This window comes from Polyodon spathula, chromosome 16 (assembly GCF_017654505.1).
Source record: "Polyodon spathula isolate WHYD16114869_AA chromosome 16, ASM1765450v1, whole genome shotgun sequence".
In the NCBI taxonomy this organism is placed as follows: domain Eukaryota; kingdom Metazoa; phylum Chordata; class Actinopteri; order Acipenseriformes; family Polyodontidae; genus Polyodon; species Polyodon spathula.
Genome location: NC_054549.1, coordinates 19628195 through 19654036, shown reverse-complemented (window position 1 = coordinate 19654036; position 25842 = coordinate 19628195). Strand labels below are relative to the sequence as shown.

The following is a 25842-nucleotide window of genomic DNA, read 5'->3' as shown; positions in this document are numbered from 1 at the left end:
TCAAGAGGTGGCACTGAAGAGCATGAAGCGCTTCATGTGCTTCAGCTCAGTGAGTCTTTTTGTGAACTAAATCATTCAGTGGGTTCAGTGGTTCAGGAGGCTTCACTATACAGTACCTTTTGTTACAACACACAGGCGGGGCTCTTCACACAGAAGAGACCCCGAACAGACTGGCTGCTCTCTTATATACTGCCAGTTGGCTCTAATTTACAATAATGAACCAACTGCCAAAACAATGAACATAATCTATCAATTAAACATTTTCTTTTGTCAGGGTCAAAACTAAAAATTCCCTTTTATAAAATGGCTTTCTTATCTTAGTGGGTTTTAATGTAACTTTGGCAGTGAGGCTTTTGTTTTAAAGAGTATACTGTTGTTTCAATCTGTTATTTAAATGGTCTGACTGTGGCAATTGTATGTGAGACATGCTATACACATGTATTGTGGTTGTTCTTTTTTCTGCTATGTACTGTACAGTGCTTTGCGATACTTTTGTATAAAAAGCGCTATATAAATGCAATAAATAAATCAATAAATCGAGTGCACTTGGTTCTACCCTTGCAGGGGTGGAGCAGGTTACTATAGCAACAACTCTTAGGAGGTTTGGCAGGTTGTTCAAAGTTACATGGCAGGATGAAGTCATGTAGGAAGGAGAAAACCTTTCATTAAATCTATACCATTGATCGGAATGTGATATTTAAACAGTAGCTTCAAATGCTTTTTTATATATTCTCCGCTTCAGTCAGTATGTGTATTATTGCACTATATTCTCTGCTTCGGTCAGTGTGTATTACTGTACTGTGTTCTCCTTTTCGGTCACTGTGTGTATTATTGCACTATATTCTCCCCTTCGGTCACTGTGTGTATTATTGCACTATATTCTCCCCTTCGGTCACTGTGTGTTTATTGTACTATATTCTCCCCTTCGGTCACTGTGTGTATTATTGTACTAGGTTGAGTTTCCTATCTATGCTATACTTTGTAATGCATTTTGTTTTCTCAAGGTCTCGGCAAGGCAATGTTTCACATATACACTTTTCTCAAGGTCTCGTGCAGGACAACCCTTTTCTCTTTTTATAAATGAATGCGCTCAGTGGCTCTGTGTTTTACAGCTCCAATGTTGAGTTGTTCTATTTGTTCTGTCTACAGGATCTATCTTCACCTCACATTGGATTCTCCAGGCAAGCTCAAGGCAAGGTCAAAGTGCCACTAGTTATTTTAATCATTTGACAATGTGATATTTTCACCAACCCCAACTACTGTACGTACAAATAGACTGGTAATGCCATTATTTTTAATCAACTTGGCCACTACAATCCCGGGATCTCAAACTGAGCATGTTTGAGATGAACTTGAACAATGCGTTCGTCATCACAATCCCTTTCCTACCTTTCTGCGCCAACTGCCTGGAATATTAATGACTGATTGGATTAATAACTCTAACCCCTAGTCTATGTCACATTGAGTCAAGGCTCAAAAAGGTAGCCTAACCCGCTATTAGGTAAAGCTCCTAATAAAGTGGCCAAACAGTGTATCAATACAAAATACATGCTAAGAGCTTACAGCCAGTACTTATCTATCTATCTATCTATCTATCTATCTATCTATCTATTTAAAACTGTTATTTTATTTCTTAGATCATGCAATCTTATAATGAACGCAATATATACCAAGGGATTGCATGAGTAATGTCTGAATATATTACGAGTGTGACCTGATTCAGCAGTGTGATACTTCTAACTGTTCTGAGCCAGCTCTAGCATAACAAGTCTGCATGACAGTCTCAAAATAATCTTCAGAACATCTAACATTTATACATTTAAACAGTGAATATAGGAGGCTGTGTGCTACAGTGGTTAAAGAAATGGGCTTGTAACTAGGAGGTGCCGGGTTCAAATCCCAGCTCAGCCATTGACTCACTGTGTGACCTTGAGCAAGTCATTTAACCTTCTTCTCCTCTGCCCTTTGGGTGAGATGTTGTTGTAAGTGATTCTGCAGCTGATGCATAGTTCACACACCCTAGTCTCTATAAGTTGACTTAAATAAAGATGTCTACACAAGCCTGTCTGCTGTGTCCTTCATCCATGTTGCTCTGTTGTGTTTCCTAATTTCATCTTGCCATCATCCTGGGGGTCTTCTTCTTGGTCTCTTTATATCTCTTGGGATCCAATAATAATAATGTGTTTCAGATATATACCATTGCCTGACACCTAACCCATTCTGCATTAAAATAATTCTAGAGGGTCATTCATTTAATATAGGATTTGAGGATATATAACATTAAAATACACATCTCTCAATATTAGCTGATTGTTCAGAGCAGTTTAATAGCTATGCCATGAGTTCAGAAGGGGTGAGTCTTGATCTCAGAGTTGCTGTTCTTCACTGCCCACAGATGGCAGTGCAATGGCCTTGTTCTCCCGTGGGGTTAGAAGAACAATCAGCAGCCCCTACTGGTCAGGACGAACCAGGCTGGCCTCACATGCAGGGTTTAGCAGCTTCAAAACCTGTGCTGTGTTAAACATGTATTTATTCTTATGTATTGCTGAATACTTTCATGTCAAACTGCAGCTGTGTTTATTTTAATGATCTGTATACTATATTATCCTGCTGGTGTCTTTCTCCTAAAATTACCCAATTATTTAACATTACTACAGTGAAAATATAGTTGCTAGGTATACAAAAAAAAGAAAAAAAAGGTTTTAAATTGTAGGGCTGCGATATTAAAATCTGACACTATTAAACTAGATCCTCTGTGTGTTATATTTCAACTGTTTGAATAATAAGTAAATAAAAACAGTTCTAAGATAATATTGTACTGTCAGAAATCTGGTGAACCCCTGACATTCTTTCGATGAGATGTATGACAGCGAAAGCTAGCTTTTATCAAATTGTTTTTCTGAACATTTTTAATTCTGTAAACCTTCTTTAATTGTTTTATTTCAACGCTGTGGTATGCAATAAAACACACAAACATCCCTGCATTTGACAAAACCATAACAAGAAAATCTGGAAGTTAATTCTGAAAGGCAAAAACGTTTCATGTAAACTAAACTGTATTTGCCTTTGATTCCTTTGTAAACAAGAGGCATTCATCTCAATGGCAATCATATTATTGAATAAACGAATGCACCATTTTCATAAATAACCAGACTTCCAAATATCTCTGAGTACTTAATTTTTATTAAATAATGCAAATACAATATATTTCCATCTACACATGTTCTCTTACAGTCTTTCTTCCCACTGTGGAGTTAAAACACTCCGGCATTGTGCGCCTGTACATTTACAAGAAGTCAAATGGCTGGATAAATACGTCTTGGTGTGCAGGTGAGAGAATGAACTACTTTGTAATAAATATGTCAGTCTACACATCCTTTCAAACATGAACAAGTCACAGATTATAACAATGTATTCTATATCTCACAACATTCTCATATAACACTGAGAAGTGATTGAAAAAGTATTAAGAAAACGTTACATATTGTAAAACAGCAGTTCCAAAACAAGATTTAGTATTAGATTATCTATGATATAATAATAATACAGCAATTTGACATACTGTACTACTATTACATTCAAGACAATTAGTTCACTTTGGACTTTGCCATGCTAAAGCCCCTTGTTAAGGGATGGGGTGGGTGTTAAGGGGGAGTTAATTTCTTCACAGATCTAAAAGCAAAATGGACTGCATTAAAACAGTGAGCATATGACAAAAAGATTAAAGGTATTTGAAACATTGTTTCTATTTACTATTACATTTATATAATAAAAAAAGAAATCTGCCCCATCCTTGAGTACAGCACAGAACACTCTGAGGACGATCTAATTATACACAGTAGCGTTCTTCTCTTTGCACTGTCTTGTCACACTGGTATGCCTTGCTAAGCACCTGATGTTGCTGCTAATGCTGCAAGCATTCAGGTCATAGTCTTTTTTGCTGCTGACTCTTATTATGAGCATTGTTTGTCCTCCTCCTCCTCCTCGAATATTGAGCTCAATCTGCGGGCGCTTCTGATCCTATCCACTGGTGGCCTGTGGTGGCACTGTCCATTAAGTAGTTTCCTAATGGGCATCAAGGGAATAATGTCCTCCCCTAAAAGCTGCTGCTGCCTATGCCTGAAATCATTCTGCCTCTTTAGTCTTTTGAACTCATTGAAGGCAGAGGTGGAAGTCTGACAAAGGGTCAGAGCTATAGCTTTCGCCTTGTTTAGTTTGGTGACCAGCACAGCGTGGCACCGAAGCACCACTGCCTTGTGTTTGATCTGGTGCCTGTAAACCCAAGCTAGTATCTTGGGTCTCCGGGAGTCAGATGCACAGTAGGTAATCCTGTGTAAAAGGTAGAAGTGTCCAGGTTTTTTAGATCCCTTTTCGGAGTGGCTCATCCTGATTCCGTTTGGTCCCAGAGTCAATTTCATTTTGGTGCTCTGGCTGCCGAAGTCGCTTTTGGTCCAGATTGTGTTGATCGCGTCGTCCATGCAGCCCTCTCCCTTGGCGTTCAGGGTCACGGCGTTCCCCAGGTAGCGCACTGTGTAAGTCGGGGCGTCCTTGTTCAGCTCCACTTTCTGCCGTTTGCTTTTGAACATGCTTCCCAGCCATTCAAAGGAGTAGTCATGGAGAATGTCTGGGCAGGAGCGCATGAAATAGGAGATGATGGAATTATAGGTTAAGCCTGCAGTCAGACTTTTGTGCTTCGATTTCTCCTCGTCCTCCACCAGCACAAACTTGCTCCTTTTCCAGGGTAGCATTGTGAGGGTCCAGAGAGCAGAATCTCCAGTGATGTGCTCCTCCGTATCTCGCTCTCTGTCTGTCTGAGACAGCTTTTTTGCTCTGTGTATAAATACTGAGGGCAGCAGCATGTCAGCTCCATCATTGCTCCTCCTACTTCTTGTTGCCTGCATCGCACAGCCAATGCACAGAGAAAGGCACGGGTGGGATTTGTAAGCAGAGCTAAAGACATTTGTAAATCTTAACCCAGATTCATTCATTTTATATTACTTCAGATATTAAAGAGTGTACTTATCCACATACAGAAACACACTATTGTTCTATAATCACAATTATTCATACAATTTTTTTTAATGATGCATCAAGTTTTCTATTTTTTTTTATGTTTTTATTGTTTTTGACAGAGCATACTTGTGCATTAGATGGTGCTCACGGTTACTGGTATGAAGACACTTTGGCTGACCCAGCCTAAGTTACACATGTCTATGGCAGACAACTCATAGGCAAAGCACCTTAATATTGTTTATTTTTTAAGAGAGTACAATTTGAATAACTGCAGTAAGAAATATTATAAGATTAACTGCAAGGGGACAGTAATACTACTACTACTACTATGACGACTACTACTACTACTACTACTACTAGTAATAGTAGTAACTAATAATAATAATAATAATTATTATTATAATAATAATAATGTAATATAACATTCATGTTATGTCAGTAACATGAAGAAATTCATCATTTTAAACCATAAAAGCAAGGCGTCCTCAATATCAGGGTATTGAGCAAATCAGACACATTCACAGTGTGCTGATCATAGGCCTGTATTATTGTATACTGATTTTTCAGAATGGTTGACAGTGTTTGCAGGAATGCTGAATTCTGCAGCGACGGCTTTCTTTTCCTGTACAGTGGTGCATTATCCACCGCTTTCACCACCTCCTCTTTTGTTTGCAAGGACAGTGCATGTTTTTGCATGAGTACTATGGCAACTCAAAATGCATCATAGGCTCTATAGACCCAAACAGCACTAAAACACAGTATAGTGACACTAATATGGATACAAGTTAATACATTTCCCAATATCCTTTACACTCAGCGGTCAGGATAGCCAGATTGGGGGGAAACCTCCCATTTGTAGAGGGAAATCAAAGCCATGGGTGGAAAAATAGGGGAAATGTTGCATGGGGGGAAACGTGGGGGGGGGGGGGTATTTTTCAAATAGAGGGCTTCAGCTAAAAATGGGGAATTGTATGTCCTTTGTAGTGAGCTCCTTAGTACATTCCCATAGTGTTCTCATGATCTTTAAAATATATTAACCCTGCCTTCTGACAGTGATTTACACGGTTGAAAATTGGTGAGAGCATGAACAGATATCTTTTTAAATTCTATTGCTCTCCTAACAAATCCATATAGGGACCCCAGATCTGCAAAAATACATTATTTCTGTTGTTCATTCTGTAGACCACTTGTTCATATGATGCTGCTTTGGTTAACAAGTCTACCCACTCCCTAAACGGAATGGGTGATGTTGTCTTCCAGTGCCTGAGTGCCACACTACAACTCGTTGTAAGTGCAAGTCGGCACCAGGTAGTCTGTTGATGGTTTAGATCTATCTCCTTGGGCATAATCCCTAAAATACAGAATACCGGGTTCTGATTTAGCAGTATCCCAAATACTTTATTCAAAAGAGTTATTGTTTTTGACCATAGAGGCTTGTCATTTCACATGTGTAACAGTGTGCCCCTCTATTTATTGCATCGCCAGCACAAATCAGTGGTCCTCAGTTTTAATTTAGCCATTCCACTGGGGGCCCAGTAGCACATATGCCATGACCCAACCTCCTCCTGCCAGCTGCTCTCTGAAATACCTGCTCCAAAGTTCCTTTCCCATGCCATCCTGAGACCCTCAAATGTTGAAGCTTGGGTCTGTCTAATTTGATTACCAGGAACTCTGAAACAGCTCCTGAATACCTTTTATCGAAGTTACAGGACATGATTTAGTCAAGGTAAGAATACAACTTCTTAGATATTTCTAAAAGTCAGTCTTTGAAATATTATATTTGATCATTATTTTTTTAAATGATAGCAAAATTTCACCTTCAAATATATCTATAAAGACTATTCCTGCTTTTGCCCAAGACCCCTAGCCAAGTGACTTTTTTGTATCAATAAGTAACAGTTTGTTATACCATATAGATGTCTTTTTTGTTAGACAGGGATTTGATTTCATAATTTGGTGAGTCTCTCCAGTTTCCCTGGCAAAAGTCAATACAGAGTTCTTAAATGGGAGTGATCTGCCTGTTTGAGTAATAAAGGCTTGAACTGGGAAAGGATCTGTAAGTTCTCTTTCTAAAATAACCCATATAGGTGTTTTCTCAGTTGTTAAATGTGTTTTAGATAGCTGAGAAGGCATAGTGATACCAATCTACTTTTGTGAGTCCAAGGCCACTATGCAAACAGTTTTGTTTAATTAAAAAAAAAAAAAAAATTCCAGCCCATAGGAACTTACTAACAGCTCTGTTATAACTGTATGGAAGATGAGGAGAGAAGCTGAGCTGGAGAAGCTATGTGATGTAATTAATTTGGGGGACAGTAATCATCCTTATAATATTAATTTTACCCAGTAAGGAGAGGCCTAACTTTGTCCAATTTTGTAAAATGCTTTCAATGTTTTGGATAAGAGGGAGGAGGTTTGTTTGCACGATGTTTTCCAACCCTGGAGTGAACTTTATACCCAAGTATATCATGCCAGTTGGAAACCATTTAAACTGCCAGTGTTCTCAGGGGGCATATTTTAGATATTGGCATAGTGTCAGATTTTGTCCAGTTGATTTTGTACCTGTTATCTGTGAGAAGGAATCTATTAATGAGAGGTTGTGAGGGACAGCTGTTTAAGGGTCAGTGGACATCAATAATATGTCATCAGCATAGAGCAATAAGTTATGTTCTTGTTGCCCTGCATGAATGCCCACAATGTCTGTATCATTTCTTAAAGCTACTGCCAGGGGTTCTAATGTAAGGGCAAACATTAGTGGGAGAAGGGGGCATCCCTGTCTAGTCCCCCTGTTAAGCAAAAAGGGGGAAGACATTAGTCCATTTGTATGAACTGATGCCATGGGGCCTGTCTTTAACAACTGTAACCAGTGTATGTATCATGAACCTAAACCAAACAGTTCTAGGGAATGAAAGAGATACCACCACTCCACCCTATCGAAAGCCCTTTCGGCATCGAGAGAGAAGGCAAGTGCAGGGTCTGCACTTTTCCTAGCTGCCATAGGAGGTATAATAATCTACGCAAATTATCTGCTGAGGTCCTGCCTTTGACAAAACAGGGATCAGTATTAGGTCCTTTGCTATTCCTAATCTACATTAATGATTTAGATTCTAGTATAGTAAGCAAACTTGTTAAATTTGCAGACGACACAAAAGTAGGAGGAGTGGCAAACACTGTTGCAGCAGCAAAGGTCATTCAAAATGATTTAGACAAGATTCAGAACTGGGCAGACACATGGCAAATGACATTTAATAGAGAAAAGTGTAAGGTACTGCACGCAGGAAATAAAAATGTACATTATAAATATCATATGGGAGATACTAAAATTGGAGAAGAAATCTATGAAAAAGACCTAGGAGTTTTTATTGACTCAGAAATGTCTTCATCTAGACGATGTGGGGAAGCTATAAAAAAAAGGCTAACAAGATGCTCAGATACATTGTGAAAAGTGTTGAATTTAAATCAAGGGAAGTAATGTTAAAACTGTACAATGCATTAATAAGACCTCATCTTGAATATTGTGTTCAGTTCTGGTCACCTCGCTATAAAAAAGATATTGCTGCTCTAGAAAGAGTGCAAAGAAGAGCGACCAGAATTATTCCGGGCTTAAAAGGCATGTCATATGCAGACAGGCTAAAAGAATTGAATCTGTTCAGTCTTGAACAAAGAAGACTATGAGGCAACCTAATTCAAGCATTCAAAATTCTAAAAGGTATTGACAATGTCGACCCAAGGGACTTTTTCGACCTGAAAAAGGAAACAAGGACCAGGGGTCACAAATGGAGATTAGACAAAGGGGCATTCAGAACAGAAAATAGGAGGCACTTTTTTACACAGAATCGTGAGGATCTGGAATCAACTCCCCAGTAATGTTGTTGAAGCTGACACCCTGGGATTCTTCAAGAAGCTGCTTGATGAGATTCTGGGATCAATAAGCTACTAACAGCCAAACGAGCAAGATGGGCCAAATGGCCTCCTCTTGTTTGTAAACTTTCTTATGTTCTTCTTGTGTAAAACCAACCTGATCTGGATAGATCAGCTTGGGTAAAAGGTCTCCAGTCTTGTTGCCAGAATGTTTGCTATGAGTTTTGCATCGCTGTTGAGTAGTGATACAGGTCTATAGCTATCAGTTTTGCATCAACGTTGAGTAGTGATACAGGTCTATAGCAGGCACATTGCTGAGGGACCTTGCCTTTCTTATGGATTAGTGTTATAATAGCTGCTTGCATACCAATTGGAAGACAGCCCATCTGCATAGCATTGCAAAAGATTAATAATGTAGGTGCAATTTCCTCAGAAAATTGCTTATAAAAAGCTATAGGAAATCCAGCATCTCCAGGAGACTTCCCTGCACTAATCAGGAAAGATCCCTATAACATCTCTACTAGGCTATTGAATTTCTTGCAAGTGAGTGTCATTCCTCCTCTGATAAAGTTGGCAGATTAAATAGGGAAAATAAATTTTTGGGGCATTGGGATGAGTACAAATTAACCTGTTTAAAGTGGGTGTTTCAAATAAAACATATATATATATATATATATATATATATATATATATATATATATATATATATATATATATATATATATATATATATGCATGTTATTAATTTTTTGGCGTCACCAGCTTGTTTTCATTGTTCCAAAGTGAAGAGATCAAGGTCTTGGCATGTTGTTGTTAACCCTTTGTGCTAAGGGTTTTCCTGCAATTTCCCTATGTTCATTTCCTTCTGTTTTTCTGCATCATTGAGTTTAGTTCTAATTTAAGTTTTCTCAAATTGTTCAGTGTTGAGGGGTCAGGGTGGGTTACATACTTTTTCAAGTTTTTAAATTTCTTCTTCCAGTTCTAGAAAATGCTGCATTCTTTGTTTCTTAAGAAAAGAAAAATGCTGTGTGAGATGGCCTCTCAGATAAGCTTTGAGTAGTGAGTTCTAAAGTGCACTGCCGGTCCTACGGGAGGGAGGATTTTTTCTGTCTACTGCATGCGCCTGATTATTATGAATACAGCGTACAAACCAGCTGAAAGCTATAGGTTTGTATGTATGGAATGAATACTGATGAAATACAGACAAGTCATTTTTACCGTAAATACATAAAACCAATAAATATATTTTTTATTTAGTCAAAAGGAAAGATTTTGACTAAAAAATAACATATAAGCAATAAACAACAAACAACGTGGTGGAACAACCACAACTTGTCCTAACAAAAAAAAAGGTTGACAGAGAGAGAGAGAGAGAGAGAGAGAGAGAGAGAGAGAGAGAGAGAGAGAGAGATGAATAAATCATATCCGGGTTAACAGGTTGTGGGGTGGCAATGCACAAAGCTTGGTGCCGCCTCTTCGCTGTCACTTGATGTTAATGGTAAATATTCTTCGTTTATGTCTTCACTGACACTCTCGCTGAGATCCGATTCAGTGGAATTGTATGTATATGAATTTAAATTGGAATCTTAATTCAGTATTATTACTAATACTTTCTCACTGAGCGATTTTCACTGGTTTACAAACATTGTTGACATTTTTGTGACTGGGATAATTATATGTAATTTAGTCAATATCTGACAGAGGGTGCAAGGGACCAATAAAAGGTGTGACAGAAAGCTTGTGTTACAATATCATGTGATCAGGGGTTTTGTAAGCTCAGTAATTCAAGTTTAAAGCTGCAGAACATACCAGTATAGTCGTACTCCCTGGGGACCAGAGAGCAGCGAACTTACCGGTACGTTCGTACTGCTCAAAGGGTTAAATGGGTTACATTTCCTAGTATTCTCTTTTTTTAATAAAATCGCAATATTCTTTATTTTGAAGTAATGAAGTATTCATAAGCCACCCAGGGGAATAATTTCCTGACATATCATCAGTAATCAATGTTAGTTCTATGGGGGCGTGATCACACAGGACAATATTGCCAATTGAAGCCTGTTATGTCACACAGACCACACTATTTGAGATTAAAAAGTAGTCTATTCTTGAGTAAGAGGAATGTGTGCTAGAAAAAAGGTGTAATCCCTCTCTCGTGGGTGAAGTAAACATCATATATCAACAAGACCCAGTTCTGCTAAAATTGTATCAATGGATAAATTACATTTTGTTACAGTTTTTTCAGTACTATTAGATTTATCTAAGAGCACATCTCTGACTTGATTAAAATCTCCACCAATTATTATGTGGTCATTTGGCAATGTTGCCCCGCCCCTGTGTGTATTTCTGTGTTGTATGTTGCGTGTAGTGTGTTGATGTTGGTGTGTTGTAATTGGTACACGGGATATAATATGGGTTATGCGCACAAGTGTTTAAAATGTATATTTGCATTTAGGCACGAGGACTGCACAGCACTTCACGTGCAGGTAAAATGTAATAATATGTGAGCACGGGGAATTGCACATTTATTAATTCACGTGCAGTTGTACCGAGACTCCAATTGAATGATTGATTAGCAATCGAGTCTCAGTACAGCTGCAGAATGTTTTCACTCACTCGGGGGGTTGTGTGTTCGGTGAGTGGAGAGGAGAAAGTAAAAACGTAAATTAATTTAACTCACCGTGTTTGTCTGTTTGTCCACTCGTTTGTCTGTCTGTTTAGTGTTAGTGCGTTTTGCTTGTCTATTTATTTTGGCCTCAAGTGCCGTGTCCTGTGTTTTGTTTGTCTTTCAACCTTTTATTTTCTGTTTGTTCATTTATTAAATGCTGAACGCAACCAAACGCTCAGCTTCACCAAACTCCACACTCTCTGTTTATTTTGTGTTGGTTCCTGTTTCTGGTCTGACGTCACCCACTGCAGCCGTCTCTGTGACAGGTCATTACCAAGCTGTCTAATGGCTGCACGTCATGAAAGAAATCAGGTGAGTCTGAATTAGGGGCATAGATATTCATTAAAGTGTATTTTCTTCCAGAAATATCCAAATCTAAAGCCAGCCATCTTCCCTCCTCATCCGAGAGCTGTTTATGTGTTTGTACGGTTTTTGTGGATCAGAATAATAACCCAGCGTTTTTTTAGAAGGATATGAGCTAAAAAAGACTTGACCCACCCAGTCTATCCTTAATTTGTCAGATTATTCTTTGTTTAAGTGTGTTTCTTGTAACGGATGAATTTTATTTTAACTACATAAGGATTTTTTTTTCCTTCTATAGAGTGATTTACTCCCTTGATGCTCCATGAAACCACTTTTAGTGCCTCTATCTTAGTACTACATTAACAACATATCTTAATACGCCCTGTATCTGCATAATGCCAGCAATAAGGTCCCTAGTCCATATTGCATTCAGTATTGTTTTCCCAAAATAGTGATCCAGGTTCTGCTGTTTAACCAGCATGTAATAATCTGAAGCAAATCTGTTAATGAAAACTCTCCTGCACCAAATTAAATACCCCACAAAACAAAAACAGTCAGTTCTTCTTAAAACACTGGAGAAGCAAAGTAGAAAAAATAATAAACAAAGAGCAGTAGTGGCAAACAAATCTCCATTACCACTATACTCTCAGTTAAATCCTCCCTGATAAATCTTTCCTGAAGCAATTCCCAACAACAGTATTTTCAGTATCTTGTTTTATCTTGTTTATTTTTCCCTTCCCCCCTTTAAATAATAACTGAGCTCTTTGTTGGCCTGATATCAATTTAGAACTGTAACGTATGTAATATGTATTAATTTTGACTATAATCGTAAGAACATAAGAACATAAGAAAGTTTACAAACGAGAGGAGGCCATTCGGCCCATCTTGCTCGTTTGGTTGTTAGTAGCTTATTGATCCCAGAATCTCATCAAGCAGCTTCTTGAAGGATCCCAGGGTGTCAGCTTCAACAACATTACTGGGCAGTTGATTCCAGACCCTCACAATTCTCAGTGAAAAAAAAAGTGACTCCTATTTTCTGTTCTGAATGCCCCTTTGTCTAATCTCCATTTGTGATGCCTGGTCCTTGTTTCTTTTTTCAGGCTGAAAAAGTCCCTTGGGTCGACACTGTCAATACCTTTTAGAATTTTGAATGCTTGAATTAGGTCGCCACGTAGTCTTCTTTGTTCAAGACTGAACAGATTCAATTTTTTTAGCCTGTCTGCATATGACATGCCTTTTAAGCCAAGAATAATTCTGGTCGCTCTTCTTTGCACTCTTTCTAGAGCAGCAATATCTTTTTTATAGCGAGGTGACCAGAACTGAACACAATATTCAAGATGAGGTCTTACTAGTGCATTGTACAGTTTTAACATTACTTCCCTTGATTTAAATTCAACACTTTTCACAATGTATCCGAGCATCTTGTTAGCCTTTTTTTTATAGCTTCCCCACATTGTCTAGATGAAGACATTTCTGAGTCAACAAAAACTCCTAGGTCTTTTTCATAGATTCCTTCTCCAATTTCAGTATCTCCCATATGATATTTATAATGTACACTTATTTCCTGCGTGCAGTACCGTACACTTTTCTCTATTAAATGTCATTTGCCATGTGTCTGCCCAGTTCTGAATCTTGCCTAGATCATTTTGAATGACCTTTGCTGCTGCAACAGTGTTTGCCACTCCTCCTACTTTTGTGTCGTCTGCAAATTTAACAAGTTTGCTTACTATACCAGAATCTAAATCATTAATGTAGATTAGGAATAGCAGAGGACCTAATACTGATCCCTGTGGTACACCACTGGTTACCACACTCCATTCTGAGGTTTTTCCTCTAATCAGTACTTTCTGTTTTCTACATGTTAACCACTCCCTAATCCATGTACATGTGTTTCCTTGAATCCCAACTGCGTTCAGTTTGAGAATTAATCTTTTGTGCGGGACTTTGTCAAAAGCTTTCTGGAAATCTAAATAAACCATGTCATATGCTTTGCAATTATCCATTATCGATGTTGCATCCTCAAAAAAATCAAACAAGTTAGTTAGGCACGATCTCCCTTTCCTAAAACCATGTTGACTATCTCCCAGTACCCTGTTACCATAAAGGTAATTTTCCATTTTGGATCTTATTATAGTTTCCATAAGTTTGCATATAATAGAAGTCAGGCTTACTGGTCTGTAGTTACCTGGTTCAGTTTTGTTTCCCTTTTTGTGGATCGGTATTACGTTTGCAATTTTCCAGTCTGTCGGTACCACCCCTGTGTCAAGAGACTGCTGCATGATCTTGGTTAGCGGTTTGTAAATTACTTCTTTCATTTCTTTGAGTACTACTGGGAGGATCTCATCCGGCCCAGGGGATTTGTTTATTTTAAGAGCTCCTAGTCCCTTTAACACTTCTGCCTCAGTTATGCTAAAGTTATTTAAAACTGGATAGGAACTGGATGACATGTGGGGCATGTTGTCAGTATCTTCCTTTGTAAAAACTTGTGAAAAGTAATCATTTAACATATTTGCTATTTTTTTTTCTTCCTCTACGATTTTGCCATTTGTATCTCTTAAACATTTAATCTCCTCTTTGAATGTTAAATCAGCAGTATCAGGTTTTTAACAGGCTACCAATATATACATATACACATGAATTTAGGTGTACATACCCTCACATATGCATACACATAAACAGAGCATACTGTTTACATATACCTGCGTTAGAAAAACCGAAAAATGAAACCGATGCTGGGTGCCGTTAACTGAAACTTTCATGATCGCTGGATAAAGCATTGCATATCTTATGCCCTTCTCCTGTAGTGATCGCTTAACCTCATCAAACTTCCTATGCCTCAGCATCACATCTTGAACAAATCCTGGAAGAAAAACACACGGTTGTTTCACCATTCTACTCCCCCCTTTCTCTCGGGCTGCCTGTAGTACGGTCTCACTTGCACTGTAGCGCAGAAAGCACACTATGATTTGTCGAGGGCATCCTTCTGAGCTGGGTTTCGGGCCTAGCGATCTGTGTGCTCGCTTGATCTCAAACATTGTTGTCAATGTCTAGGCCCAGGCATTCATGTAGAAGTGAGTTCAGAAAACTCTTCATATCACGTCCTTCGGTGTTTTCAGGAACCCCCGCGGTCCTAATGTTCTTTCGGCATCCCCTGTTTTTGAGGTTTGAAATGTTCTTATGCATCTGCTCCATTTTCTACAGTAGCAGGCCCTTTTCACTTGAAACTGATCCTCCAGGTCAGATATTCGAGTTTCAGTCTCAGTTGTTGTACTGAAATTTTCAGAGAGTGTAGGCCTGTCTTTACACCCGTGATAATAACGCAGTTATTCCTTGTAAAATGCTTTTAATATTAGTTCAGGTCCCTTCTCCGATACAGCCGCCATGTTACACTCAGCTTGTTTCTCTGTTTCTGAGAAGTAGATATTCTAGATCTAAGTAGGTCTGGGAAGACAGAAGCAGCATACTGTACATTCCTACCCAATTACTATGTTACCGCTATACACTTGTAAAGTACAGTACGCCATGGCAATTTTGCTTTTTTGCCATGCTTTTACAATGGTTATACTAGGTATTTACCATAGTTTACTATAGTTTGCTATGCTTTTTAATATGCTTTACCATATACCTTTGGGATTTACAATGTTTGCTTATACTTTATAATGGTTTCACTATGTTTTATCACACTTTGCTATGAACATAAGAACATAAGAAAGTTTACAAATGAGAGGAGGCCATTCGGCCCATCTAGCTCGTTTGGTTGTTAGTAGCTTATTGATCCCAAAATCTCATCAAGCAGCTTCTTGAAGGATCCCAGGGTGTCAGCTTCAATAACATTACGGGGGAGTTGATTCCAGACCCTCAAAATTCTCTGTGTAAAAAAGTGCCTCCTATTTTCTGTTCTGAATGCCCCTTTGTCTAAACTGCATTTGTGACCCCTGGTCCTTGTTTCTTTTTTCAGGCTGAAAAAGTCCCTTGGGTCGACACTGTCAATACCTTTTAGAATTTTGAATGCTTGAATTAGGTCGCCACGTAGTCTTCTTTGTTCAAGACTGAACAGATTCAATTCTTTTAGCCTGTCTGCATATGACATGCCTTTTAAGCCCGGAATAATTCTGGTCGCTCTTCTTTGCACTCTTTCTAGAGCAGCAATATATTTTCTATAGCGAGGTGACGAGAACTGCACACAATATTCAAGACGAAGTCTTACTAGTGCATTGTACAGTTTTAACATTACTTCCCTTGATTTAAATTCAACACTTTTCACAATGTATCCGAGCATCTTGTTAGCCTTTTTATAGCTTCCCCACATTGTCTAGATGAAGACATTTCTGAGTCAACAAAAACTCCTACGTCTTTTTCATAGATTCCTTCTGCAATTTCAATATCTCCCATATGATATTTATCTCCTAATGACTGACATGCCTTGCAGCCAGTAAAATGCTTTGAGACTGCAGGAGTGAAACGATCAAGAAAGTACAGCAGCAACACTTTCTGGAAGGCTAGGCAAGCAAACCTAACCTTAACTTTAACCTAGTACCAGATGTCATGTTAAGACAAGGTAATGTTTGCTATAGCATGTGTTTGTTTGTTTTCAACACTGCACATTTGACGCCTACATAGTGAATGGAAGTGCACAGCAGGGAGGGTGTATGGAAATGTTGTATCAGCTGCAACCACTTTGATAGACTTCTGATCTCCAGAAGGGTTTCCAGATAAGGGCAAGGTTAGGGGAACAACCCTACTGTACCATCACTTTATAAATCAGCACAAAGAAAATTTTGTTAACATCAGCAGAAGAATACTGATGCTAACAAGAGAAGGATGCAACTGAGGTTTTAATACAACCATTTACACATCCAGTCTGTCCCACAGTTAATTAAATGATAACCACTTTTAGGTCAGCAGCTTAAAGTAAATAATCAATTCCATTCGCATATAACAAGTCAAGGGTAATGATTTACTGGGAAAAGCAAGATCCACTATTTAGAATACCTATTCAGAATTATACTTATATTACATTATTTCCATCCTAGAATCTGTTAAAGTACAGTCAATGTTTATTAAAAAAAGTCAAAACACCTTTAATAAATGTACTGTGTTACCAAGCAATGGACGAATTACATATGGAAAAGCTTTTACAATTCATTGGAGATGTCTGGTGAAGAAACTGATAAAAAATAGTCAAATGAATACCTGTAACTGCAAACCAATCAACTGCTTCATTGTTTACTGGGTCCAGTTGCAGGCTGGTGGATATCAAAGGCTGCAGGAGGTATGGCAGCAGGACCAGCCTGAGGTAAATGCTATATCCAGCCAAGCAGCTATATCCTGTCAAGCAGATCTACACTACAAACACAATGGCAGTAGTGCTTGTTTTCAAAGTTCAATATCATTTATATTCTTACTGTACTGACAGATGATTGTGGTAAAGTGTGGGGTAGTGTTTAGAGGGGAGATATATAGAACCACGAGGAGCTTGCAGCCTATACCCTCTATAACCACTGGATGAGACAGTGTAGTCGAACAGCCTAAGGGCAGGGTAAAATAACTTCCCAGCTGGCATTGCAAGGTCCAGGGAATTCAGAACACCTGTGGTTTATTGGCATTGCGGAAGGGTGGTGGGTAATTCACTGACACACCAGACAGAACAGTTGTACTTGGAACACCGCCCAGGTGCCCAGTTTTATACTCAGCAATTTCACTGTTACCTGCAGAGGGCACTGTTGTCCATGAGCTGCCTATCAACAATGATAAACAGCACCACGGAAATACCAACGCTGGTAAGTTGAATGAACTGTGGGCGCACTCGCAGGTGCTCAAAATAATATAGAGAACAGAAGACGAAAAGAACAAGGGAAAATAAAACAGTAATAAAACTACAAATAAAAGGTGCTGCATTCGGCAGTATTATCCTGGTTGCCGCTACCCGCACGACCCGGATCACCATCCTATTCTGGCGGCTCCCTGCCTACTCTAAACAATAGTTCGGGGTCTGCCCAAGGGTTCCCCGCTGTCACTCTCTGGCTTGTTCGCTGTTCCCAGCTGGTCTCTCCGTCCTTGACCAGCGCTTCCGCACACACAGCGTGTCTACAAAGGCAGACCTGAGGAAACAGCAGAGCGTTATTTTATAGGACCAACAATCTCCCAAGACGTGCCTCTCAGCCATTCAGAGAGGGGGAAAGTCCACACACCCACTTTCCCACCTCCCCGTGTCACTGCCATGACTCACAGGCGGTTGTTGGACGACTGCCGCCCTCTTCCTGCAGCCAGTGAACACGCCAGCAGAGTCAGCACAGATCTCTCCCTGTTACAGGCGTGTATATTTAAAGACCCTGAATCTGCTTGCTAGCTGTCTGTGTTAAGGCTGAGGCCGTGGAGTGTGGTGGAAAGAATGAACAAGCGAAGGTCAGAATTAAAATTGCTGTTAAATCTGTGCATTTAATACTGGAATTGGGTTCAACAGGCAAGCAGCTTAGCTGCCCGGTTATTAGTCAGGAAATTATTGTTTAGCTAGTACTACGAAAGAGAGTTAGCTTTTCTTTTGGTTTTGTTTATTTTGGAATTCAAATTGCATCCTCTGATTGAGGAGCTCTGTATATAAATAAACTTACAGGTATCGCCCTGTGTAAAAATTCCATTCTGCTGCCTAAGTTTCATTGAGATTAAGACTGTTGTGTGTGCCTGGCTAAACGGTGGGAATCAAGACACGTTGTATATATATATATATATATATATATATATATATATATATATATATATATATATATATATATATACATATTTTGCCATTATGTTACTGTGATACCATTATGATGGCTTGTGGGTGATATCAGACCAGGGAGGAGACAGACACAATACGGGGGTTATGGAAGTGTTGTTGCGTGAGTTTTTTAAACATAAACAAATTACAAAGGATGAACAAAACAAAAACACTGAACAAACCCAAACAGTACAGTGGCCAAAACAGACACGGAACACAACTATCGCGCTGGTATAAATCCAGCATGAAAAGCAATTGTATTTGTTACTTCACCTCCCGACTCTCGTTCCGCCTCTGAACACACCACCCTGAGTGAATGATTCATGATGTTTTTATCTACAGTCGGCACGTAAACTCATTTGTGCAATCCCCGTGCCCATATACAAATACATACTTTAAACTACACGTGAAGTAATTGTGCAGTCCCTGTGCCTAAATACAAATAAAAATCACCCATGCTACATACCCCACACTCCATGTACCACTGCATACATGCATCTAACATAAAACAATACATACATACACAAATACACACAGGGGAGAGGCACCCCGCCTCATATCTCCCGCTTTGTGCACAGCACACATGGCCTCAAAGTCCACCCATCCCCCCCCCCCCCCCCCCCCCCCCTTTAAAATCCCAAAGTCCGAATCATATTCCTGGGCCAGGAATGGAGGCCTCACTGGGCCCACGGGTGGCAATGTTGTCGGTGGTAATGCCGTCAGTGGAAATGCTGACAGTGCACAGGCTGGCTCCTCAAGCCTGGGCAATCCTGGCAGCGGAAATGCTGCTCTTAGCAACACTGTCAGCAGCAATGCAGTTAGCAGAAATGCTGACAGCTCTAAGACTGGCTACTCCAGCCGGGGAAAGGTTGGCTCATACTGACAGCGGGCAGACATGCTGACAGCGGGACGAGGTCCTCCTTCAGTGGCAGTGCTAGCAGCGGAAAGGCTGCCAGTGGCAATGCCGTCAGCAGAGATGCTGACCACGGAGCGAGATCCTCCTCCAGTGGCAGTGGTGGTGGCGCTGTGTACTCTGGTAGTGTTGGTGGCTCTGGCAGCGGCAAGGCTGCCCTCAGCGTGGGTCACTGCGGCAGTGGCAGCAGCTCTGCATACATCGTCAGTGCAACTACTGTGGGTGGAGGTGGTCTCTCATCTCTCCCTCCTTCTCTGTAGCCAGCGTTTCCCTTCTCTGTAACCAGCGCTTCCCTTTTCTTGGGCTTTGGACCCAGAATTTCCAGCATCGCAACTGCTGCTGCTGCTGCTGGACACAACAAAGCACTGGATGATGACAAGCAGGTAACCCCGGGCAGTGTTGTGCAGGCATCCCCCGGCAATGGCGAACTGGCCTCCCCGGGCAGTGGCGAACTAGCCTCCCCGGGTGATGGCGAACTAGCCTACCCGGGCGTTGGCTGTGGTGCTGCAGTAGGCGTGGCTCCTCCCGATGGGACTGAAGAGAATGTGGCCCATCCCATATCTGCAGCCAGGTAATTGAGCACCATGGCTCCGATGTCTAGGAGGGACGCTGGCTGATGCTGCCACCAAGGCTTCCCATTGCTCCCCATCTTTGGCCGCAGCAGGTCGACTGCCATCAGGAGGTCCTCCTGGAAGTTCTCCTCAGGGTCCATCAGCCAGTCAAAGATCTCCCTTGACAGTGTTGGACGCTCATGCTTCCCCCTCATGGGCACTGGAGCTTTTCCTGGCTTTTTTGCCTTCTTCTCGAGATGGCCACTGTCCCTTCTTTCTCCTCGGGGCCAGCAGGTGGTCCTCTTCCTCCTCTACCTCTGGGAGGGGACAGTTGTCTGTGAAGTGACCCCACTCCTTGCAGATGCGGCACCAGCTTAAAGGGTACATAATTGGATTTTCTAAATTGGGAGAACATAAAATAATTGGCGACTACTACATTTAAAAAAAATTAAAAATACACACAAGGGAGGGGGTGTGGGTTTGTGAATGTTTCTCTCAGCAAGCCAGTGTAATCCTCTGCTGCCTAATGCATTTGGGAACACCTGCTGACTTATCTAAGAGTAATACATAACATGAATCATACAGTACATCTCTCAGAATGTCTGTTATACATCATGTTTACCCTAATTTGTAATTAAAAGCAAAGTAACTGGCGGCTTTTTACATGTAAGTAATTACAAGGTCGTTGAACGATTCACACATATTACTTACACTGAAAGAGTAAGCAATTACATTGTGTTAGTTTGGGTTTATTGGTCCCTTATTTTTTATGAGCAATCCTTCTGAGTGGCTCTTGTTGCAATTACTCATATACTAGGTTTGGTTTGGTTTGGTTTTGCCTATGGGTTCAGGGGCTGCCTCTTCAGTTTACATTGCATGCCATTGACATAACATTGGCTAGATCAATTAAAATGCCTTTATACTAGCAAGCACCCTCTATTGCACAGCAAACATTCTTACTGTGGCAAAAAACACTAAGAAGCTTAATCCCAAGTGGCACACTAGCCTGCGCTGGCTCTTCTGCACAGACGCTTCGTTTGATCGAGCCTGTGTTTCTTCTGATTGAGCCTGTGATTCCTCTGATCGAGCTTGTTTTTCCTCTGATCAAGCCTGTGTTTCCTCAGATCAAGCCTGTTTCCTCTGATCGAGCCTGTGTTTCCTCTGATCGAGCCTGTGTTTCGCCTGATCGAGCCTGTGTTTCGTCTGATCGAGTCTGTGTTTACTCTGATCGAGCTTGTGTTTCATCTGATCGAGCCTGTGTTTCATCTGATCAAACCTGTTTCGCCTGATCGAGCCTGTGTTTCGTTTCATTGAGCCTGTGTTTCGTCTGATCGAGCCTGTGTTTCCTTTGATCAAGCCTGTGTTTCGTCTGATCGAGCTTGTTTTCGTCTGATCGAGCCTGTGTTTCGCCTGATCGAGCCTGTGTTTCATCTGATAGAGCCTGTGTTTCGTCTGATCGAGCCTGTGTTTCGTCTGATCGAGCCTGTTCTGATCGAGCCTGTGTTTCCTCTAATCGACCCTGTGTTTCGCCTGATCGAGCCTGTGTTTCGATCGAGCCTGTGTTTCCTCTGATCGAGCCTGTTTTTTCTGATCTGATCGAGCCTGTGTTTCCTCTGATCGAGCCTGTGTTTCCTCTGATCGAGCCTGTGTTTCCTCTGATCGAGCCTGTGTTTCCTCTGATCGAGCCTGTGTTTCCTCTGATCGAGCCTGTGTTTCCTCTGATCGAGCCTGTGTTTCGTCTGATCGAGCCTGTGTTTCCTCTGATCGAGCCTGTGTTTCGTCTGATCGAGCCTGTGTTTCGTCTGATCGAGCCTGTGTTTCGTCTGATCGAGCCTGTGTTTCCTCTGATCGAGCCTGTGTTTCCTCTGATCGAGCCTGTGTTTCGTCTGATCGAGCCTGTGTTTCCTCCTGTGTCGAGCCTGTGTTTCCTCTGATCGAGCCTGTGTTTCCTCTGATCGAGCCTGTGTTTCCTCTGATCGAGCCTGTGTTTCGTCTGATTGAGCCTGTGTTTCATCTGATCGAGCCTGTTTCCTCTGATCGAGCCTGTGTTTCCGACGACGTAGCGTGTGTTTCGTTTGATCGAGCCTGTGTTTCATCGAGCTGATCGAGCCTGTGTTTCGTCTGATCGAGCCTGTGTTTCGTCTGATCGAGCCTGTGTTTCCTCTGATCGAGCCTGTGTTTCGTCTGATCGAGCCTGTGTTTCCTCTGATCGAGCCTGTGTTTCCTCTGATCGAGCCTGTGTTTCCTCTGATCGAGCCTGTGTTTCCTCTGATCGAGCCTGTGTTTCCTCTGATCGAGCCTGTTTCCTCTGATTGAGCCTGTGTTTCGTCTGATCGAGCCTGTGTTTCTTCTGATCGAGCCTGTGTTTCCTCTGATCGAGGCTGTGTTTCCTCTGATCAAGCCTGTTTCCTCTGATTGAGCCTGTGTTTCGCCTGATCGAGCCTGTGTTTCCTCTGATCGAGCCTGATCGTGTTCCTCTGATCGAGCCTGTGTTTCCTCTGATCGAGCCTGTGTTTCCTCTGATCTGTGTTTCGTCTGATCGAGCCTGTGTTTCCTCTGATCGAGCCTGTGTTTCCTCTGATCGAGCCTGTGTTTCCTCTGATCGAGCCTGTGTTTCGCCTGATCGAGCCTGTGTTTCCTCTGATCGAGCCTGTGTTTCCTCTGATCGAGCCTGTGTTTCCTCTGATCGAGCCTGTGTTTCCTCTGATCGAGCCTGTGTTTCCTCTGATCGAGCCTGTGTTTCCTCTGATCGAGCCTGTGTTTCCTCTGATCGAGCCTGTTTCGTCTGATCGAGCCTGTTTCCTCTGATCGAGCCTGTGTTTCCTCTGATCGAGCCTGTTTTGCTCTGATCGAGCCTGTGTTTCCTCTGATCGAGCCTGTGTTTCCTCTGATCGAGCCTGTGTTTCCTCTGATCGAGCCTGTGTTTCCTCTGATCGAGCCTGTGTTTCCTCTGATCGAGCCTGTGTTTCCTCTGATCGAGCCTGTGTTTCCTCTGATCGAGCCTGTGTTTCCTCTGATCGAGCCTGTGTTTCGTCTGATCGAGCCTGTGTTTCCTCTGATCGAGCCTGTGTTTCCTCTGTCGAGCCTCGAGCCTGTGTTTCCTCTGATCGAGCCTGTGTTTCCTCTGATCGAGCCTGTGTTTCACCTGATTGAGCCTGTTTTCCTCTGATCGAGCCTGTGTTTCCTCTGATCGAGCCTGTGTTTCCTCTGATCGAGCCTGTGTTTCCTCTGATCGAGCCTGTGTTTCCTCTGATCGAGCCTGTGTTTCCTCTGATCGAGCCTGTGTTTCGTCTGATCGAGCCTGTGTTTCCTCTGATCGAGCCTGTGTTTCCTCTGATCGAGCCTGTGTTTCCTCTGATCGAGCCTGTGTTTCCTCTGATCGAGCCTGTGTTTCCTCTGATCGAGCCTGTGTTTCCTCTGATCGAGCCTGTGTTTCCTCTGATCGAGCCTGTGTTTCCTCTGATCGAGCCTGTGTTTCCTCTGATCGAGCCTGTGTTTCCTCTGATCGAGCCTGTGTTTCCTCTGATCGAGCCTGTGTTTCCTCTGATCGAGCCTGTGTTTCCTCTGATCGAGCCTGTGTTTCCTCTGATCGAGCCTGTGTTTCCTCTGATCGAGCCTGTGTTTCGTCTGATCGAGCCTGTGTTTCCTCTGATCGAGCCTGTGTTTCCTTGATCGAGCCTGTGTTTCCTCTGATCGAGCCTGTGTTTCGTCTGATCGAGCCTGTGTTTCCTCTGATCGAGCCTGTGTTTCCTCTGATCGAGCCTGTGTTTCCTCTGATCGAGCCTGTGTTTCCTCTGATCGAGCCTGTGTTTCCTCTGATCGAGCCTGTGTTTCCTCTGATCGAGCCTGTGTTTCGTGATCGAGCCTCGATCGAGCCTGTGTTTCCTCTGATCGAGCCTGTGTTTCGTCTGATCGAGCCTGTGTTTCCTCTGATCGAGCCTGTGTTTCGTCTGATCGAGCCTGTGTTTCCTCTGATCGAGCCTGTGTTTCCTCTGATCGAGCCTGTGTTTCCTCTGATCGAGCCTGTGTTTCCTCTGATCGAGCCTGTGTTTCCTCTGATCTGATCAAGCCTGTGTTTCGTCTGATCGAGCCTGTGTTTCCTCTGATCGAGCCTGTGTTTCCTCTGATCGAGCCTGTGTTTCCTCTGATCGAGCCTGTGTTTCCTGTGTTTCTGATCGAGCCTGTGTTTCCTCTGATCGAGCCTGTTTTCCTCTGATCGAGCCTGTGTTTCTGATCGAGCCTGTGTTTCCTCTGATCGAGCCTGTGTTTCGTCTGATCGAGCCTGTGTTTCCTCTGATCGAGCCTGTGTTTCCTCTGATCGAGCCTGTGTTTCCTCTGATCGAGCCTGTGTTTCCTCTGATCGAGCCTGTGTTTCGTCTGATCGAGCCTGTGTTTCCTCTGATCGAGCCTGTGTTTCCTCTGATCGAGCCTGTGTTTCCTCTGATCGAGCCTGTGTTTCCTCTGATCGAGCCTGTGTTTCCTCTGATCGAGCCTGTGTTTCGTCTGATCGAGCCTGTGTTTCGTCTGATCGAGCCTGTGTTTCGTCTGATCGAGCCTGTGTTTCCTCTGATCGAGCCTGTGTTTCCTCTGATCGAGCCTGTGTTTCCTCTGATCGAGCCTGTGTTTCCTCTGATCGAGCCTGTGTTTCCTCTGATCGAGCCTGTGTTTCCTCTGATTGAGCCTGTGTTTCGTCTGATCGAGCCTGTGTTTCCTCTGATCGAGCCTGTGTTTCCTCTGATCGAGCCTGTGTTTCCTCTGATCGAGCCTGTGTTTCCTCTGATCGAGCCTGTGTTGATCGAGCCTGTGTTTCCTCTGATCGAGCCTGTGTTTCGTCTGATCGAGCCTGTGTTTCCTCTGATCGATCGAGCCTGTGTTTCCTCTGATCGAGCCTGTGTTTCCTCTGATCGAGCCTGTGTTTCCTCTGATCGAGCCTGTGTTTCCTCTGATCGAGCCTGTGTTTCCTCTGATCGAGCCTGTGTTTCCTCTGATCGAGCCTGTGTTTCCTCTGATTTCCTCTGATCGAGCCTGTGTCCTCGAGCCTGTGTTTCCTCTCGAGCCTGTGTTTCCTCTGATCGAGCCTGTGTTTCCTCTGATCGAGCCTGTGTTTCGTCTGATCGAGCCTGTGTTTCCTCTGATCGAGCCTGTGTTTCGTCTGATCGAGCCTGTGTTTCGCCTGATCGCCTGTTTTCGAGCCTGTGTTTCGTCTGATCGAGCCTGTGTTTCGTCTGATCGAGCCTGTGTTTCCTCTGATCGAGCCTGTGTTTCCTCTGATCGAGCCTGTGTTTCCTCTGATCGAGCCTGTGTTTCATCTGATCGAGCCTGTGTTTCGATCGAGCCTGTGTTTCGTCTGATCGAGCCTGTGTTTCCTCTGATCGAGCCTGTGTTTCCTCTGATCGAGCCTGTGTTTCGAGCCTGTGTTTCCTCTGATCGAGCCTGTGTTTCCTCTGATCGAGCCTGTGTTTCCTCTGATCGAGCCTGTGTTTCCTCTGATCGAGCCTGTGTTTCCTCTGATCGAGCCTGTGTTTCCTCTGATCGAGCCTGTGTTTCCTCTGATCGAGCCTGTGTTTCCTCTGATCGAGCCTGTCGAGCCTGTGTTTCCTCTGATCGAGCCTGTGTTTCGTCTGATCGAGCCTGTGTTTCCTGATGATCGAGCCTGTGTTTCCTCTGATCGAGCCTGTGTTTCGTCTGATCGAGCCTGTGTTTCCTCTGATCGAGCCTGTGTTTCCTCTGATTGTGTTTCCTCTGATCGAGCCTGTGTTTCCTCTGATCGAGCCTGTGT

General features: G+C 42.3%; 1 protein-coding gene across 1 annotated transcript; it reads right to left on the bottom strand.

The window, feature by feature from the left end:
• Nucleotides 1–3654: 3654 nt before the first annotated feature.
• Nucleotides 3655–4787, bottom strand: LOC121328309 (protein FAM43B-like). The gene has a single exon (XM_041272923.1). The coding sequence runs from the start codon at nt 4746–4748 to the stop codon at nt 3954–3956; it is 795 nt and encodes a 264-aa protein (XP_041128857.1). The 5' UTR covers nt 4749–4787; the 3' UTR covers nt 3655–3953.
• Nucleotides 4788–25842: the final 21055 nt, after the last annotated feature.